This window comes from Aphidius gifuensis, linkage group LG6 (genome assembly GCF_014905175.1).
Source record: "Aphidius gifuensis isolate YNYX2018 linkage group LG6, ASM1490517v1, whole genome shotgun sequence".
In the NCBI taxonomy this organism is placed as follows: domain Eukaryota; kingdom Metazoa; phylum Arthropoda; class Insecta; order Hymenoptera; family Braconidae; genus Aphidius; species Aphidius gifuensis.
In genome coordinates this window covers 6955965-6976082 of record NC_057793.1, presented here as the reverse complement: position 1 = coordinate 6976082, position 20118 = coordinate 6955965, and the positions used below count along the sequence as shown (strand labels likewise).

At 20.8% G+C, this 20118-nt stretch overlaps 3 protein-coding genes across 5 annotated transcripts in view; 2 read left to right on the top strand and 1 right to left on the bottom strand.

Moving 5' to 3' along the window:
* The first annotated feature begins 2550 nt into the window (after positions 1-2550).
* LOC122859163 (kelch-like ECH-associated protein 1B) lies at positions 2551-5385 on the top strand. 2 transcript variants are annotated; one of them, XM_044162562.1, is made up of 7 exons: positions 2551-2600; positions 3048-3415; positions 3495-3659; positions 3736-4424; positions 4501-4749; positions 4823-5121; positions 5191-5385. In XM_044162562.1, the coding sequence occupies exons 2-7, from the start codon at positions 3092-3094 to the stop codon at positions 5379-5381; spliced, it is 1917 nt and encodes a 638-aa protein (XP_044018497.1). In that variant the 5' UTR covers positions 2551-2600; positions 3048-3091; the 3' UTR covers positions 5382-5385. The 2 variants fall into 2 exon arrangements, with proteins under 2 accessions (XP_044018497.1, XP_044018498.1); XM_044162563.1 differs by lacking the exon at positions 2551-2600 and adding an exon at positions 2928-2971.
* Positions 5386-5615: 230 nt separating this feature from the next.
* On the bottom strand, positions 5616-6662 carry LOC122859213 (copper transport protein ATOX1). Its single transcript, XM_044162637.1, has 3 exons — positions 6368-6662; positions 6206-6281; positions 5616-6139 (listed from the first exon to the last, which is right to left on the bottom strand). The coding sequence occupies exons 1-3, from the start codon at positions 6377-6379 to the stop codon at positions 6009-6011; spliced, it is 219 nt and encodes a 72-aa protein (XP_044018572.1). The 5' UTR covers positions 6380-6662; the 3' UTR covers positions 5616-6008.
* Positions 6663-8392: 1730 nt separating this feature from the next.
* LOC122859140 (probable cyclin-dependent serine/threonine-protein kinase DDB_G0292550) overlaps positions 8393-20118 on the top strand; it is a 37058-nt gene continuing 25332 nt past the window's right edge. For both annotated transcript variants that reach the window (XM_044162531.1, XM_044162528.1), the window contains exon 1: positions 8393-8697. In XM_044162531.1, the coding sequence (XP_044018466.1) occupies positions 8660-8697 (38 nt within the window). In that variant the 5' untranslated portion in view covers positions 8393-8659. The remainder of the gene's footprint in view (positions 8698-20118) is intronic.

Below are 20118 nucleotides of genomic sequence, written 5' to 3'. Positions count from 1 at the left end.
AATGATTAAAATTATTTTAAAATTTTGTTTGTTTGGTCTAGGTGGTTTTGATTGCAGTTGCTGGTAGAAGCAATGGACTTGGTCCAGTACTATCAGGAAATACAGCATTACCAGTTATAAATTGTCCTCCAGTAACTCCTCAAAATGTTGGCCAGGATGTTTGGTCATCATTAAATGTTCCTATCATTAAATTTTTGTCAAAAATCAAATGAAAATCGTTAAAGCTTGAAAAAATAATAATTTTGATTGTTATTGCTGTTGATAAATATTTTTATTTATATTTTTTTTTTATTAGTTAATTAGTTGACCGATATTTATATATAGTAGTTTGGACTATCTGTATATTTTAATGGGCCTGGTCTAATTTGATAGTGTTAACCTTGAGTCGTTTAAAAATCGACGATAAAAAAAAATCAACTAAAATCGTAACGAGCATCGTTGATATATATTAACAAAAATAAAAAAATAAAATATAAAAGAACATAACAGTATCATCAACGTGCTGGATCTGATCAGCCTCTAAAAAAAATTCAAGGTATTTTTTTATGATTTTTAAAAACACCTTTCTTCAAATTTTCAATCAAAAAAATTAAATTTTTACTCATAATTATTTTATTTATTTATTTATTTATTAAAAAATCATAATATTAATGTTTGCAATTTTTTAAAATTTATTTACCAACTTGAAGTTAATTTTTTTTTCTTTTAAAATTTAATTGAATGGATTATTTATTAAATTATACAATGAATAATTCGTGATTACAAATTTTCATATCAGTTCGTAAATTAAATTCAACATTTTTTTTTACCATGACCCAGATAATTATCTCAATAATTTTTTTAATTCAATGAAAAATAAAAGAACGAAAAGAAATATATAAATATTAAACAGATAATATTTTTTTACTAAAAAAAGTTATTAATTGTAAATAAAATTTGAAAATTCATCAAATCAGGTGTCACACAAAGTCAAGGTCAATGTTTAAAAAATAAATGATATTTAAAATACAATGACAATGGTCAAGGTTACACAAATATAGACTCGTAAATTAACTTTGATAATTTTATTTTCTATTTTTATTATCATTTTCTAATATATTTATTCATTTTTACACCAAGTAAATTCTTATCAGCATTCTTTATCACCTAAATTACAAAAAAGAAAAAAAAAACAATATTTAATTTTCCAATACAGCAATGATTTCCCTGTTAATTTACACAAAAAAAAAAATCCCAACATTTAAAAAAAAATATATTTCAAATATTCGTAATAATTCTTCATAGTGATATATAATTTTTTTTTTATAATTTTGAACTTTAATCTTCATATTAAAATTGCAAAGTCATCTTGTCGTATAAAAAAAAATTAAATACATTTTTTTCCAGACATACCTACATAAGCCAATTGTATGAAAAAAAAAAAAAAATAATAAAAAGATAAATAAATAAAATAAATAAAGATAAAGAATCTATTACAAACAATATCCTCGAAAAAATTTTAAAATAAATTGTCAAGTTGATTAAAAAAAAAAAGAACAATGATTTAGAAGAAAAAAAAAAAAAACTAAAAAATTATCAGATAAATTTTTTTTTATCAAACCCGGAAAAATAGTATTAACATAAATATTTAAAAAAAAAAAACTAGGAAGTAAAAGAGACAATAAATAACAACAAAAAAATCCACACAATAAAGATTATAAATTATTTATTATTATTATTTATTTAAGTGAAAGTGCTGTATAAGGATGACTCGTTGAATATGAAAACTGTTTTGTTGCTAACAGGTAGATTAGCTTCACAGGTACTCAGTTAACATTCACAACTTGTTCAATTAATATTAACAATATAAACAAACAATTAATAAATAAAAAAAATGTTTTAAAATACATATATAAATATGTAAAAATAATTGTTAAATAAACTATTCGAGTCAAATTAATAATCAATTTTTAAAAATCGAAAAAATTCTAAAATAATAAAGAAAAATACATTTATAATAATAATTAAAATTGTTTATTGTTTTTTTTTTTTTTAATTGCGCAAGTCATTATTAATCACGAGTTGTAATTTTTTTTTTATTTGAAATTAGTCATTTATCATTGAGAAAATTTTAATACTGGTTATTTAAATTTGATTGGCTGTTTTTTTTTGAGTTGGAAATTTTTAAATTGAAAAAGAATTTATAGTGAAAGTGTTATAAGAAAAATGTTTGATTTTTGTTTTTAAATATTTATAATTATATGATGATTAAGTGAATGTTTATTATAATTGTTAAAAAAATTTTTTAAATTGTGATTAAGAGTGTTGAATATCATAAACAATTATCAGTTATTTCGGTGGAAATAAATACGATACAAAAGTATTTATTTTACGTCACGATAATAATTTTTTTTTTTTATTTCGATTGATGATAAAATAATTGTCATTGTGAATATAATATTAAATATAATAATATTCAAATAACACAAAAAAAATTACCATAAACAGTTATGAAAAAATATAAAATAAATAAATAAAAAAATATTTATCTTCAATTTCGTTTTTATTTAAATTATTATCAATTTTTAATTAACAAAAAGAAAAATAAAAAAACTATCTTGGTGAGTTTAACATTTAAAATCATTTAGTTGTTATGAATATTGATAAAAATATTTTAAACCAGACTATCATTAGTGTATTTTTAATATCACAAATAAAAAAATTGATAATAAAATTTGATCTACTTTGACATAAGAGACAAAAAAAAAAAACTGCTTGTCAGCATTACTGTTTGAAAAAATAAAAATAACAAATTTATATCAAAATATATTAATGACATTTTAATGATTACATATTCAACCAATTAATGAGCCAAAAATTTATTAACATTTTTTTTTTTAAAATCATTTTAACCAATTTTAATTAGACTTTAAGAAAAAAAATTGCAAAACATTGCAAAAAAAAAACATAAATAACTTGTTAAAAAATTGAGGTTATAATTTCATTTAATAAACAAAAAAAAATATAATAATAAAAACAATGATTATATAATAATTATATAATTACAGTTAAAATAAGTGATTGTGTGTTGATAAATAACTAAATAAAATTAATGGATGGTGAGGAGGATTACATGCCAAATAATAATGAAACAACAAATAGAAAATTTTATACTAAAAAATCATCAACATCATCATCATCAAAAACACCAAGAGATAATTCAATGGAAGATAATTGGGAAAGTGTCTTGAACAATGACAAAGATGGTGATCTTGGTGATATGTCATTTTGTATTGCAAATTATATGAAAGATGCTATGAACATGATGTTTATAATGCGTAGTCATCATATGTTGACTGATGTCATTCTAGAAGTTGGCTCTGAATTATTTCATGCACATAAAGTTATTTTAGCAGCAGCAAGTCCATACTTTAAGGTAAATAATAAATAAATATCAAGTATTAATATAGTTGTTGTTAATGTTGTTGTTTATGTTGTTTTTTTAATTTTTTAAGGCAATGTTTACTGGAGGATTAAAAGAAAGTGAAATGACTAGAGTTAAATTACAAGGTGTATGTCCAACAGCAATGGCTAAACTCATGTATTTTATGTATACTGGACAAATTCGTGTTACTGAAGTTACAGTATGTTCACTACTTCCAGCAGCAACAATGTTTCAGGTGAATTTCTAAAATAACAATATACATTTCGAAAATAAATTAATTGATAAATATTTTGTTTGTTTTTATTTATCAGGTAAATAATGTTATTGATGCATGTTGTGTATTTCTTGAACGTCAATTAGATCCAACAAATGCAATTGGAATTGCAAATTTTGCTGAACAACATGGCTGTAATAATCTTCATAGAAAAGCAAATCAATTTATTGTACAACATTTTAGTCAAATATGTCAAGAAGAAGAATTTTTACAATTATCAGCAATACAAGTTGTATCATTAGTTAGAAAAGATGAGCTTAATGTACAAGAAGAACGTGAAGTATATAATGCTGTATTAAAATGGGTTAAATATAATGAAGAAGCAAGAGGTTCTAAAATGGAACATATGTTACATGCTGTACGTTGTCAATATTTAACACCAAAATTTTTACGTGAACAAATGAAAAATTGTGATGTATTAAAAAAAGTACCAGCATGTAGAGAATATTTAGCACAAATATTTAAAGATTTAACATTACATAAAAAACCAATTGTCAAAGAAAGAACACCAAATACACCAAGAGTTATATTTATTGCTGGTGGTTTTTTAAAACATTCATTGGATATACTTGAAAGTTATAATGTTGATGATAAATTATGGATACAACATTCAAAATTAGTTGTACCAAGATCTGGTCTTGGTGGTGCATTTTTAAAAGGTATGTTTTATGTTGTTGGAGGAAGAAATAATTCACCAGATTCAAGATTAACACCATATGATTCAAGGTAAATTTATATTAAATAAATAAATAAATAAATTATATTATCATTAATTAATTGATAATAATTTATCATCATACAGATATGATAGTGATTGGGTTGATAGATATGATCCAGTAACAGATCAATGGAGAACATGTAGACCATTATTAACACCAAGAAATCGTGTTGGTGTTGTTGTTATGGATAGTTTATTATATGCTGTTGGTGGTTGTAAAGGTACAGAACATCATGATAGTGTTGAATGTTATGATCCTGATCAAGATACTTGGAATTATATTAAACCAATGCATTTAAGAAGAGTTGGTGTTGGTGTTGCTGTTGTAAATAGGTAAATAAAATTATTATCTATTATTTATTATAATAAAGTTGAAAACAACAACAACAAAATATTTTTTGTACAGATTATTATATGCTATTGGTGGTTTTGATGGTTATACTCGTTTAAATTCAGTTGAATGTTATCATCCAGAAAATAATGAATGGTCAATTGTATCACCAATGGAAATATCAAGATCAGGAGCTGGTGTTGCTAGTCTTGGACAATATATTTATGTTGTTGGTGGTTATGATGGTTATGGACAATTAGATACTGTTGAACGTTATGATACTGAACATGATAAATGGGAAAAAGTTGCATCAATTTCAGTATCAAGAAGTGCACTTAGTGTTACAGTTTTAGATGGAAAATTATATGCAATGGGTTTGTTTATTTATTTATTTAATTATTTATAATATTATATTGTTGTTAAATGTTTAATTCAATTTTAAGGAGGATATGATGGAACAACTTTTATTAGTATAGTAGAAATATATGATCCAGTTGTTGATAAATGGGAACAAGGTGTACCAATGACATCTGGAAGATCAGGACATGCTAGTGCTGTTTCTTATCATCATTGTCCAAATCATTGTGATCATTGGGATCATAATATTACCACTGAACGTGGTGAAAATACGTGATATATACTCAAATAATTCCAATTTTTTTTATTTCCATATGAAAAAACATTTTAACTACATTTTAGTTATTATATTTTAGAGACAAATATTTATTTAAATGACAGATAATTTTATCAGGGTGGTGCTACCAACTGGTATTAATATTATTAAATTTTTAACAAAGACATTAGAAGAAAAATTAAATCAACAAAAATACAATTAACAATTTAATTAATCATCGAACGAGCTGGCTCTTTTGTTTATTTTAAAATATAATTGTTTCTCGTTGCGTCCATTAGATTTATAAATTATTATTTAATTGTAAATAAATTTTTAATTATACCGTTTTTTTTTTTTTTTTGTATAAATAAATTGTAAATATTTTGGTAATCAATTTTTTTTTTCAAATATTTTTTAATTTGTAAAATTAATAAATTTATTTATATCGAATTAAAATATTTTTATTGTTAAATTGTTTATTGAATTATTGGATATGTTTATAAATAATTAAAACTCTTATTAATTCATCAGATAAAATTTTTTATTTTTATTGTTAATATATAAAAAGTGATGTAATTATTTTTCAAAACATTTTTTTCGATTTTGTCCGATTGTTTAAAATAATAATAGTATTTGTTGTTGTTATTTTTAACATGTTGTTCCAATGAATGTTGTTGTTTTGCCAGTCTTTTTAATACACTCCAATATTTCTGATGATGGTAGTGTTGATGTTACAAATACTTTTTTAGCTGGTAGATCAATTTTGATATCTTCCACTCCTTGAAAAATAAAAGAAAATAAATCAAATAATTATCATAAATAATATTTAAATAATTAATAATTACCATCTTTTTTTCCTAGTACTCTTTCAACAGCACCAGAACATCCTCCACATGTCATTTCAACATTAAATTCATAAACCTGATTGAAAAAAACAAATTAACAATTCAAATTACTAAAATACATTTGCAATTTTATTAATTAGCTTTTTAAAATAAAATACTCACTTGTGATGGCATTATTTATTATTAAATCACCCACAATTTTTTCACAACAAGTATATAATATTTTAGAGTTAATCTTTGCTCCAAAAAAATATGATAACCGATTGATCAATTCAATTATTGGAAATACCACGTCAACAACTGATACAAAATGATTTTTTTCTTTTTTAGTTAAATACCGTTATTCCATCTAAAAATTTTTAATAATCATTCTTATCAGTCACTTGAACGAGTAAAACAAACATATGTGTTTTCTTTACAGTTTGTTGACTCTTGATATTTTTTTTTATCATCATTATTATTCATTTTGACAGCTCTCTATTTTTTTTTCTGGCGGTCCAGCTAGTGGCGCCAATTTCGATAACTCAACTAATTTTTCTAATGGCCTGCATTGGAGGGAAAAATTTAAAATAACATTTTTTATTTTTTACTGACTTGTCATTTTATCATTAAATCATTAGCTAATATTTTTATTAAATTATTACTCGAATTAATAATGAAATTATTGATTTTTTTCAACTTAAATTTCACTTTTTAAAACATTGATATTTTTATTTTTCTTTTTTAATTAGAAAAAATCTTTTTATAGAAATGCAATAATTAATTATTTATGTGTTTATTATTTTCATTAATAATGCTAATTTTATTTATTTATTTATGTATTTTTTTCTATTACAAGTGATGATATAATTATGTTTTATTGAACAATCAATTTATGGTCCTGATGGCGCTTTTGTTGCATCATTCTGAATATTATGCATGATGTGTGTGAGAGTGTGGAGATATTTTTTATTTTTTTTCAAATTAAATAATGTTTTTTTTTTTTTATATTCAACACAATTCAAGTTTGTAATGAGACATCAACGATATATAAAGTGTAAAAATCATTTCCGTCTTGTATCTTGGCATTATAAATGTGCTATAAAATTACGTAATTTATTTTTCAATTAAAATTACGCATTCAATTGATATGAGGTATATATAATAATTTATAATATATGCGTTATTTTAAAGACCAACATATTATATTGAACTTTCCATCATTTGTGTTTTTTTATTTTATTTTTCAATTCAATTTATATTTATATTCGTTATCAAATTTACACGAAAGTTTTGCGTTTTTTTATTCAATTTTTTCTTAATTCACTTTGTAACAATTTTTTAAATTAAAAAAAAAAAACAATTATTTTTTTGTAATTTAGTTTTATATTTATCAATTAATTGTATTTTGTTAATTAAATAAAAAATATATTTATTAATTTATATTAATATTCAAATTATTGAAAGAAAAAAAAATTTTATTTAACAAATTATTTCTCTTTCTTTTTCGTTTTACTAAATAATAAAAAAAATATTCAATTAAAAATTGATTGTAATTGTAATTTACTTAAATAAATAATCGTAATTTAATTAATTAAATAAATTGATTCAGTTAAAATCATATACAATTAGAATAACTAACATTAAAAAAAAATGAAAAAAGTTTAATTTCAATTTTTCAAAAAGAAATATAATGAAAAATTTCATAAATAAATAAATAAATATATTAATTAATTAACAAAATAAAATAAAATTTAATAATTAAATAAATAAAAACACCAAAAAAATAATACTTTTTTAAATTATTTTCAAATCGAAATTCATATACATACTCATAGAAATAATTTTCAAAAAAATTTAAATTGAAAAATCTTTTTTAAATATTAAAAACATAAAAAATCATGTCAAATTTTAATCAAAATAATATATTTAGTGTTAAATAACATAGATGTATATATGTAAAAAAAAAAAAAAAAATTACAGTTAAAAAAAAAATCAACGGTTTGCGTGTTGGCTCGTGCGTAAAATAATGTGCAAAACACCTGGTACCAGGTAAGTCAAAGATGTTGTAGTGTAACCATGTTTATAAATGTATATAACAAACCGTTTCCCTAACAACCAATACAACCAACCAAAATATAAAAATACATAGGTATACATATATATATAAAATAAAACCAGTAAACACACTCTGAATTAAATTCTCTCAGTTTGTCTCGGTATATGTTTTCCAACGGTCGTCGTCGTCGTCGTCTCTCCTCAGAGAAAAATATTATATACATAAAACTTTGTGTGTTATTTTATATACATACACAACAAGTAAAGTCAGTGAACGGTTTTTCGATTTTTTAAAACGTGTATTTCAATATTATACCAAGGACTCAGTGGTCAATTCAATTGATAATACACTACTCTGCATTTATGTGAAGTGTTATTTATTATAAATAACGTGTACTCAAACAATATATATATAAAATGGGATTTAAAATACAAAATTGGTTTCGAAGACGCCGGTAAATACATATATATTTCTTTTATATTTATTAAATAATTTTACACGTACATGTCTACTTGTCATTGATAAAATTATAAATTTAAAATTATTTTTTCTCGTAATTTTTAGCTGTTTTTTTTTACAATTACTTTTTCATTTTGGAGTAAATTTTGCCTTTTTTTTTTAGTTAATTAATTATTTAATTAAATGTATTTTTAAACAATTAAATAATTAAAAAATTTAGTTATCTTTTTTGGGAATTGTTTGTTAATTTTTTTCGGTTTTTAAAATAGAAATATAAAAAATTATATTTGCAGCAGGTGGGTTCTCGTCACCGTTCGTTGGTTACTGTTATTTAAAAAAAAAAAATAATAATAAATATCGATTGGTGTATCTCAAACGGGATTACTAAGTTTCTGAGTTTATTTAATGTTTGTAAAATCGCTTTTAGAATATATAAATATGCTGTGTTATTTTTCGTATTGATGAAATATTTTTTTTTTTAAATTTGTCATTTGTCAAAATGTTTATAAAATATATAGATAATTTTTTTTTTTCTATTAATTATTGTGTTGTGAATTTTTGATGATAATATTTTGTTGAATTTTCTTGCTTTATCGATAAATTTTAACTGAGATTATTCAATAATTAAAAATGTATTTAAAAAGTCAAAAATTAATTGAAAATTTATGAAGATTAATCGCGGCGATTTTATTTTGATTTTTTCTATGAAAAAATATTTTTAGTCATGAAAAAAATCCAGTGTTTACTAAAAAATTTTAGAAATCATTTAAAAATGATTTTTTTTAAACAAAAAATATAGTGTATAGATTGAAGAGAACGTTTATTTTGTTTTTTTTTTTTATGAAAAAGTTGAGAGAAAAATTTGAATGACAATGTAAATTTAAAAATAAAATTTATCATTAATAATATTTTATAAAATCATGCTAAATTCATTGAAGGAAAAACAAGCTAATAAATAAATAAATAAAATGCGTAAAATTAACAAGCGGAAAAATCACTCAACTGTATTTTTACGATACATCAAAATTCAAGGATTAATATTGCACCTGCTGATAATCATTACATTAAATTTTTCATGCAATTTTTATTTCTTATAAAGTTTCAAGAAAATTACATAATTAAATTTTCATATTATATTTTTATATTCATTATTTATATCCACACACACACATGCTCAAAAATATATATATATTTTTATATTATTTTTTTTTTCACAACTCATGTATCAATCATTTATTATCAAACCTCAAGAATTATTGCAATAATGATGACTGCTGTCTCAGCAAATTGTTGACATTTATTACAACAATGATATATTTTAAAAATACATTTTTCATTAATCGTCATTAATCAAAAATAAAGAGAAAAAAAAAAATCATTAAATATATATTTTTTAAACAATAAAAAAAAAACTACTAGATTTTTATTATTTTTTTGTTGTAAGCAAAAAAAAAAAAAAAAAATGAAATTGTTTATTCAAGGAAAAATATAATTTATGATATTTAAATTTTTTTTTTTTTATATATCTCAGGTGATAAGAAATTATATATTACGGTATCATAAAACTTACGTAAGAAAATATTATTTTTATTATGAAAAAATTGAATTTTAAAAAAAAATTAAAAGATGCATCGAGAATCACGTGGTGGTTGATGACGAATAGAAACGAATATCAACGAATGAATGTAACATGTCCCCCCAGGGTGGTTTGTTAAGGGGGGACAGAAAAAAAAAAAAAAAAAAATGCCCAAGGGGGAGCTGTTATGCCTCTCTTCTTTCGCCTTTTTCCCACTTGTCGCCATCAGTACACAACTCGACAGTTCAGTGTTCACCGGTCTGTCTTTTTCTGATCTCGTGAAATTGTTTAGTTTTTTTCATTACAATTTTATAAATAAATGAATCTATTTATTTATTTATATTTATAAGTGTGTTTATAATTATTCATATATAATTATAATATAAATATTTAAAGTTTGTTTATAAATTATAATAAACTGTATTCATTTATTTATTTTTTTTTCTCCAGTGATTTTTGTTTTTTTTTTTTTTCGATTTTGGAGTAATATTTTTTGGTTTTAATTTATTTTGATTTATTGGCTAGTGTGTTTATGATATGTACATGGATTTATTGCAATTTTTTTGTACTTGAAACTTGTAAATTTATTGACATTAACAAGTACAATTTATTATTAAATTGCAACAATAATTTGGGTGATTTATTTAAATTGGAGTTGACTATGTTTTCACATGATTTTACAAATTGTAAGTAGCATAAAATTGTCAATTGAATATATAGATACATTTATTAATTTAAATATCAAAGCTAATAATTATTATAAATAAATATTATTAATATATTATAATATTTAATTCAACATTTCAATTAAATTTCAAGGTTATTATTTTAATAATAATCATAAGCGGCTTTACATTAAAAATCTCTTGTTAAATAAACAAAATAAAATAAATTTTAAAATATCTCAAATTCCATTTATAAATTAACTCCTTGAATTTCATATCATTCTTATCGCTCATTTTAAATAGACAAATTTATAAAACAGTACACTGAATAAAAACCAAAATAATAACAATAATCATAAGCGATGACAATGACGCATTAATATCTTGTCTTGGAAAATTGATATTTATATTTATCTCTTCTTCTTTTTTTCTCAAGTTTATTTAAAATGAATTAGTTGATTATTTGTATTAAATATTTATGATATTTATATATGATAAATAATATAATCAGTACTCTCATCAATGGAATATCTCGTTTTTATTTTTTAAATTATTTTTTATATGATGATGATGATGATTATTATTATTATAAATGATAAGACGACATTCTTGGTTGTTTGTTTGAAAAAAGAATTATTGAGTTTGCTAGTAGCTTTCACGATTACACTATATTTTTTCCTTGATCGATCAAGGTCATCATGATATTGATTACTTTGTGTTTGTGTGTATACTACAATATACAGGTGTAATTTATTATTATTATTATTATTATTTCATTTGACAAATGCATAACATTGAAATGATAAAACAATTTTACAAAAAAATAATCTACATATGTTTGGTATATTAAAATAAAAATTTATATGTTTTTTTTCCTTTATTATAAAAACCACTCAATGCCAGTTGTTATTGTTTTATAAAAAAATTATTTTTATACCTAATTGATTGTAGTCTTTTTTTTTCCTTGATAAAAAGATGTTTTTTTTATTTTTATATTTTTTTTATGAGGCAATAGAAAAGTATGAATTATTAATTGACGTTGTAGCTTTTAATCTTTGATCGGAGAAATAAATTTGAAAATTAAATAACAAGAGGAAAATTTTTTAAATGATAACGTTAAATTAGATTGTAATATAGCAGATTTATATACAGTTGATCGACTTGCAATAACATCTTCATCATTAATTGATCAATTAATTAATTAATAATTAAATGAAAAAAAATTTCAACAAAAAATTATTTTTTAAAAAAAATTTTTTATATCCAATTAATTTCGTCAATTTAATTAAAAAAAAAAACTATAATTTTATTGACATTATAATTAACTATTTAATTATGATATTTTAAACAATTTTGTTTAATTAACTATTATTAATAACAATTATTTAACAAAAGATTAAATTTACAAAAAAAAAAAATACATTTATCAAAAAATTTCATTAAAAATATAGTTTTATTAAAAAATTTTGAATAAATATTTTTTACTGAATTTTAAAAAATCATGGAATTCATTGTTTATTAATAATTTTGATTACGAAACATTGTTGCAAGTATAAACAATATTTAACTAAATAAAATTCTGTATTTTTAAAAATATTTATTCATGGTCTTCAGTGCATTCTTTGAACATCTTTTCCATTCGATGACCTCGGAACGTATGTTTTTGTTCTTCTCTGTTCTTCCTGCTCCTCCTTATTATTTATTTTATTATTCTTTTTTTTTCAACTCATTTTTTAACTCTTTTTTTTTTCCATTTTCTTTTATACACACACTACCTTAATGATATTTCCACGCTGAGTTTTATATATTACATGTTTTAAAGAAATAAAAAATCAGACAAAAAGTAATTCAAAAAAAATAATAATAAAACTGCTGACAGTGCAACAAATTATTTTAGAATAATAAATTTATTTAAAAAAAAACTATTGTGCTTTGGTCGTTAAAATATTCTCACGTTTTTCAATAATATTACAGTCTAATTAATAGTCAAATGAATTTTCGTAGTAATATAATAATTACGCCTGAAATATATTTTCAAAAATTTAATTACATTTTTTCCAAGTTAAACAATTAAAATAACAAATCATATTTTTTTTTCATCAACATTATATAACAGAATTGTTTTATAAAATTTATTTACACTCTTATCTTCTTTAATAACATTTTTTTTTTTTTTTTTTTTTTTGTGTTAAATCATCTTACCTTTGTGTGAGAGAAAAAAAAAATTAAATAATTATCTCAGTGATATGACGAGATCTGGCGCCAGACTAAAGGAAAAAAAAATATATTTATTTACAAAAAAGAAAAAAAAAAAAACGTAATAATGTAGACTAGATATGTTTAAATAAATTTAAAAAATAATAATTGATAAATGATGTGTGGAAAATGTAAAATTATATAAAATATAATTTTGCAAAAAAAAAAAATTAAAAAACCAAAATATAAATAATTTTGTAATCAATCAAATTAATTTTTTTATATATTGCAATTTACCAGGATAACCGTGTGTCATTTAGCTATTAATATTATTTTTTTATAAATAATTATAAAATATATATAAATATTTTTTTTAGCGTCAATGAACTCATCATCAATGGCTTCATTGTAATTCACATGTGCAACGTCATTCCGGTGACCATAATAATATCTTATTATCTATTTATAAGATATACATTAACTATAATTTTAATAGATAAATCATGTTGTCTATTCAAAGTATAATTAAGTCCATAAAGTTTTAGCACAATCACTGTTTTATTTGACAGAAAATTTGAGCGTCATTTACGATTTTTGTATGCAACGGGAAAATTTTTTTAGGGGTAGTTTAAATCTCTCCCTCTATTTGCAATTATTATAATTATTAATTAAGATATAATAGTTTCCCACAATGAAACTTGACAAATTTATTTTAATAAAAATATATATTATTTATTTAAACAATAAAATAGTTCTCATGAAAATTATAATCCAAGACGCGTGATGGAATTTATATTTTATTAAAACTAATTTCATCTTTTTTTATTTTTTTTGTTATAAAATTTCTTGATGAACATAATGAGATGATGTTTATAAATAAAATTACATGTTTATTCGAATTATTTAATTCGAAATAATTACAATATTTAAAATAAAAATTTATATTTTTTTTAAATTAAATACAATTAAATTAAAACGTTTTTTTTTTTTGTTAATATTTCAATTTAATTGAGATTTTTATTCGTTATTTGAAAAAAAAAAAAGGGGAGTATGTTATTAAATTAAAAGTTGTTATTATTGTCATAGATATATACATGAATATTATTTAATAGAATAAAATACCATGATAGATATAATTATAGTTGAAAAAAATAGGTGGGTATTTGGTTGGTTGACGATAAGCGGATCATAAAGTTTATTATAAGCAATTTGTACAAGATAATTTGTCATATTGATATTTTAAAACCTGCTTGTTATAGAAAATATCATACTATGAATAAATCAAAAATTGAATATAACTAAATAATATACAACTAAAACTGCTAGATAACTGTAAATAGAATTTAAAAAAAAAAAAAAAATTAAATTAAATACAAAAAAAGAAATATATATTCAAATGAATAAATGAAACATGAAATTAATAAATTTCTATAAACTCAATAAATAAAATGTAAATTAGTTTTTAATTATAATCATTTTTTTTTTTTGTATTTGTATTTAATAACATACCTTTAAATTAATAATGAATATAAAAAATATATAAATCAATAATTAAAAAGTTTAAATTCAATAATAAATAGAGAAAATTTCTTTTGATAATTTTTTAATATTATTTATATAATTATAATAAACTGTTTTCATTTATTTATTTATTTTTCTCCAGTGATTTTTTTTTTTTTTTTCGATTTTGGAGTAATATTTTTTGGTTTTAATTTATTTTGATTTATTGGCTAGTGTGTTTATGATATGTACATGGATTTATTGCAATTTTTTTGTACTTGAAACTTGTAAATTTATTGATATTAACAAGTACAATTTATTATTAAATTGCAACAATAATTTGGGTGATTTATTTAAATTGGAGTTGACTATATTTTCACATGATTTCACAAATTGTAAGTAGCATAAAATTGTCAATTGAATATATAGATACATTTATTAATTTAAATATCAAAGCTAATAATTATTATAAATAAATATTATTAATATATTATAATATTTAATTCAACATTTCAATTAAATTTCAAGGTTATTATTTCAATAATAATCATAAGCGGCTTTACATTAAAAATCTCTTGTTAAATAAACAAAATAAAATAAATTTTAAAATATCTCAAATTCCATTTATAAATTAACTCTTTGAATTTCATATCATTCTTATCGCTCATTTTTTTTTTTTTAAACAGACAAATTTATAAAAAAGTACACTGAAAAAAAAAAAACAAAAATAACAACCATATGTTGTTGAAATAAGTAGCATATATAAAATAATTGTCAATTGAAATTTAAAAAATCATAAAATTAAAAATAATCATCAAAATATAATTAACAAAACATTACATTTCGAAAATTAAAATTTACCTTTAATATTTTCAATAAATTTAAAAAAAAAAAAAAATTAAATTCACGTTTCTTGTATACATTTTAAGTCGCAGATGCAACAAGTCAACTTTTAACTTGAATAAAACGTTGAAAGTATTTATCCACAAACACCGGACCAGTTTAAAAAAATACATTTATATTTTTTATTTATAATTTTTTAAAAATAATCATGATTGGTTTTTGCCAAGAATGCCACACGTCTCATTTATTTTTTATGATTATTTTTAATTTCAACTTTTTAAATACGTGTGTCACTGCATTTATTGCAATGCAAAAACTCAAACTTGTATACACACAAAAGCGATTCGTAATTCTCAATAAGGCAATCTTGTTTTTTTTTTTTTTATAAATAATAATAAATTAAATAACTTGGGGAAAAAAAAAAAAAAAATGAATGAAATTAAAAAGCACATTTATCATTTTGTTAATTTTTTTTTCTTGTAATGATAATTTATTGATACGAGTTGGTGCAATATATTTATTTTTTGATGGTCTTAATGAATATAGATTGTAAAAATATAATTTATATATTTAAAACAAATTAAAAATGAGAGAAATATAATTCATGTAGGTAGGATGATGAAAAGTACAGACACAAGTAGCAGCGAGCCATGGAAATTACAACTCGGTAACAAGATCGCGTTATGGCTACTAATCCTTGTCACGGTACCCGAAGCACCGGGGTGTCGCATTTCCGCAATTCCATAATTTTTATAATATTATTTCATATTTTTTTATGATTATTTTATGCTTATATTTATTATATTCTACGAATTCAAATAATCATACTGCTTACTCTCAATAAATGTTGTTTTATTTTTATAAATAAATTATTGAATTTATCAAGTGGAAAAAACTGAGAAAATAAATATAAATAAATTCATAAATTCATAAATAATAAAAGTGAAATTATGTGAAATTATAAGATAATATTTTTGACTAGTTTTTATTTTAATTAGAATATTTTTTATAAACAAAGAAATGAACGAAATTTATTGGAATGTTTATTGAAAAATTTGAATTATTTTATGCATTATCAATTTGGAATTTTATGGCATTTTTTTTTGAATTCAACGAGTCATATTGGAATTTAAAATAGCCGGATGTGAAATTTTTTATTCGGTGGAATATGACATCTTGGTATTGCGAGGCTGACTTGTCAATCATTGCGCAATAAATATCATTTTTTTTTTAAATTTTTATATTCGAAAAATAAAAAAAAGAGGTTCGATTGATTTTTTTTTTTTATTCTAACGATTATTATGTTGAATAATATAAATATGAATCATCTTTTTTTTTTTATCACGATTGAATGTCATGATCAAAATATCCGGGAAACAAATATCCCGGTCGAATCATTTTGCAATAAAATATCCTGTTTAATCATTTTCCTCACAAAATTATTAACAATAATTTTGCAAACAAAAATTCATAATACAATTCGTCATTATTTTTTTTCTAAACAGATATTATCAAAGTTTGATAATATATTTCCTTGAAAAATATAAATAAATGATTATTTAAAATTAAGAAGATTCATATGACAATTAATTATTATTATGGTTAAAATATTTTAAAGACAAATTTACTGGGAAAATAATATTGAAATAAAATATCCTGGTTAATAATTTCTACAAAAAAAAAATAAAAATAAAAAAAACATGTTGTTGCGTTTGTTGGTATGAAAATGCATGAAATATTAAAAATTAAAATGAATAATTATTAAAATAATACAAGCATAGTAACATATCAACAAAATCACACAATGACTATTTAAAATCATCTCAATAATTATGATAAATAAATCAATCATCCATTTGACAATTTATTTGCTTTTTTTTAAAAATTTACTTTTATCATATTATCTTTTCGAAATTTTAAATTTATTTATTTGGAAAATTAATTTATTAATCATTGTATATTACCCTGACTCAATCTTATTATTATTATTTCAAATTAAATTCTAATTTACTAATTTCTAATTCAAATATTCTATATAAAATGTTCATTCATTTTTCGAATTTAATGTTGCAAATTATTAATATGATAATTCGATATTTTAGGATATTTTTTGAGCATATATTTTTGTTTAAAACATCATCTTGACTAGAAAATCCTTGTTATAAATTTTCAGCCATGATAATCTCAATCATTTAAATCTGTAAAAAGTTTATCGTTTAAACAATTTAAAAATATTTTTTTTCATCGGATAAATATCTTATCCTATTCTATATCCTTTCTCAAGTATTTTTTTTTTTCTTTTTTACTTTTATATTATTTATTTTTATTCTCGAAAGTATATCCTCATGGACTGGGAATGCGAGGGTCTATATACGTAACTGTTGCAAGATCAAATGATGCATACACTCGCGATGAATTTACCACAAACATCTTATCATCAAAAGAATTGCAACTAAAAAATATAATATACATTTATAAAAATAGTTGTTCAACTTTTTTTTTTCCACCATCATCATCATTTTATTTATATTTATTTATTTTTATTCCCTGCACTTGATATTTTCTTCTTTATTTTTTTACCTTCTACCTAGTATTTTATTTTAAATTTATTTTCTTGAACTTGTTCATAATTTTTTTTTTCTTCTTTACTAACTTCTTCATTTTTTTTTTACATTTTATTTTTCTCTTCTAGGGACATTATATTATTACTATGGTGTCCTTGTTAGTCTAGAGACCATTGGCATTGCGAAATTGCGAATATGCGAATAAAGTCCTCTGAGTGCTTCTGAGTCTTGAGGAAGAAGAAAAAGACGAAGACGAAGACGAAGAAGAGGAAGGTACATAATGTAGCTAAGGAGGTCGTGAGCAAGGCCACCTCGGGCGTTGCCCTCTTTAATCTCACCTACCTTCTTATCCTTTTTTTTTTTTTTTTTCTTCTCATCTTGATCCTTTACTCAATATATATATATTCCATCACTCAGCTACTCATTGCGTGCACATTCTTCAATAGTTAAATATCTACTTGTTTAGTTTTTTTTATTTTTATTCTAAAGATTATCTATTTTTTTATTTTTTTTTTTGATGATTAGCTTTTATGTTTTTTTTTTTTTTAAATAAATTTTTTTTTTTCTCATTGAGATATTGTTTATATCTTCATGGGTTATTTAAAAAATCAATAAATATATTTTTAATACTGTCATTATAAAAGTACTTATGAAAATAATTTTTTTTTTTTTTTTTTTTTGGAGATAATTTTTTATATTTTTTTATTGAAAACAGTGGAGAAAAAAAATAAATAAATTTTTTGGTAATTCAATTTGATTAAGAGAGTATTTTTTATGTGAATATATATTTTTTTTATTTCATTTTATTACTCATTTTATGAAAAATATCATGAATTGTATGGAGAAAAAAAAATGAAATAAATCAGATATTTAATTGTTTTTATATATTTTTTTTTGTAAAATTTTATGTTATTTGAAAAAAATTTTTTATTTGTTTAAAACGAGTGGTAATAAAATGTAATAATAGTGATGTAAATAAAAATTAATAAATAAAATGTCATGGTTTATTTATTGTAACGGTATAATATTGTGAACATTTAGCTGAAAATGAATTTATGGTGAAAGCAAAAAAATCAATTTTTTTATCTTTTCATTTAACGAAAAAAATATTTTTTCATTTTTACTTTGAAAAATTTCGTTTGATAAATAAATATATAAATAAAAAAATTACATAAATAATAAAACGAATAAACAAGTACATACGTAAATAAATAAATAAACAAATTGACAAATTAATTTTTATAAATAAAAAATTAGCTAGAAAAATTGATCAAATAATCCACCAAAAATATTAATTACTTGATAAATAAATGAATAAAAAAATTGGGTAATTGAACACATGAATAGATAAGTTAACAATACAATTAATTTATAAATTATTAATAAATAAAAAAATAGATAAATAATTAATTAAATAAATAAACAAATGAATAATTAAATCGATAAATAAATCAATAATCAGTTTCGCAATCAATCAAGCTGCTAAACAAACAAAAAATTCAATTAAATAATTAAAAAATAGAAAAAAATTTATCAATAAATACATCACGAATTATTTAAATGATGTATTTATAATTCTATATATTTTTAACGGCATCTGGACCAAGATATTAACATGTGATCTTGCTTCTTGAATTTGTCTTTTTATTTTTAAATTTATTCATTTTTTTTACCTCCAAATAGTGTCAATGGCACACCTTGTTATGCCATGATTCACTCTGACTCATGGTGCACATAATAAATAAAAAATTTATTTCGACATTTGATGATAGAAATCTCAATATAACGGTGAATTATTTAAAAATCAAAAAAATTTATTTTTTATTTTGACTTTATTACTCGTGTTATTGCAAAAATATTTTTCAAATATTTTTTTTATAAATTTAAAATTGTTTATTTTATTTTTTTCTTTAATGAATTTTTCATTCATTGTTTCGATTATTATTTCTTTAAATTTTATTTAGTTTAGTTTAAATTATATGAGCTTTTACTTTCGCCCATTTTTGGTATCAACACAATTCATTGCCAAACATGGGCTTAAAAGAAATTTAAAAATATAAATAAATAGTTTT

What these genes read in the sequence shown, in the direction of transcription:
- LOC122859163 (XM_044162562.1), top strand. Translation starts at nt 3,092, where the DNA reads ATGGATGGTGAGGAGGATTACATGCCAAATAATAATGAAACAACAAAT. An exon ending in CAGCAGCAACAATGTTTCAG is followed by an intron (nt 3,660 to 3,735) that starts GTGAATTTCTAA and finishes TTTATTTATCAG; the next exon opens with GTAAATAATGTTATTGATGC. An exon ending in GGTGTTGCTGTTGTAAATAG is followed by an intron (nt 4,750 to 4,822) that starts GTAAATAAAATT and finishes TTTTTTGTACAG; the next exon opens with ATTATTATATGCTATTGGTG.
- LOC122859213 (XM_044162637.1), bottom strand. An exon ending in AGTACTAGGAAAAAAAGATG is followed by an intron (nt 6,140 to 6,205) that starts GTAATTATTAAT and finishes TTATTTTTCAAG; the next exon opens with GAGTGGAAGATATCAAAATT.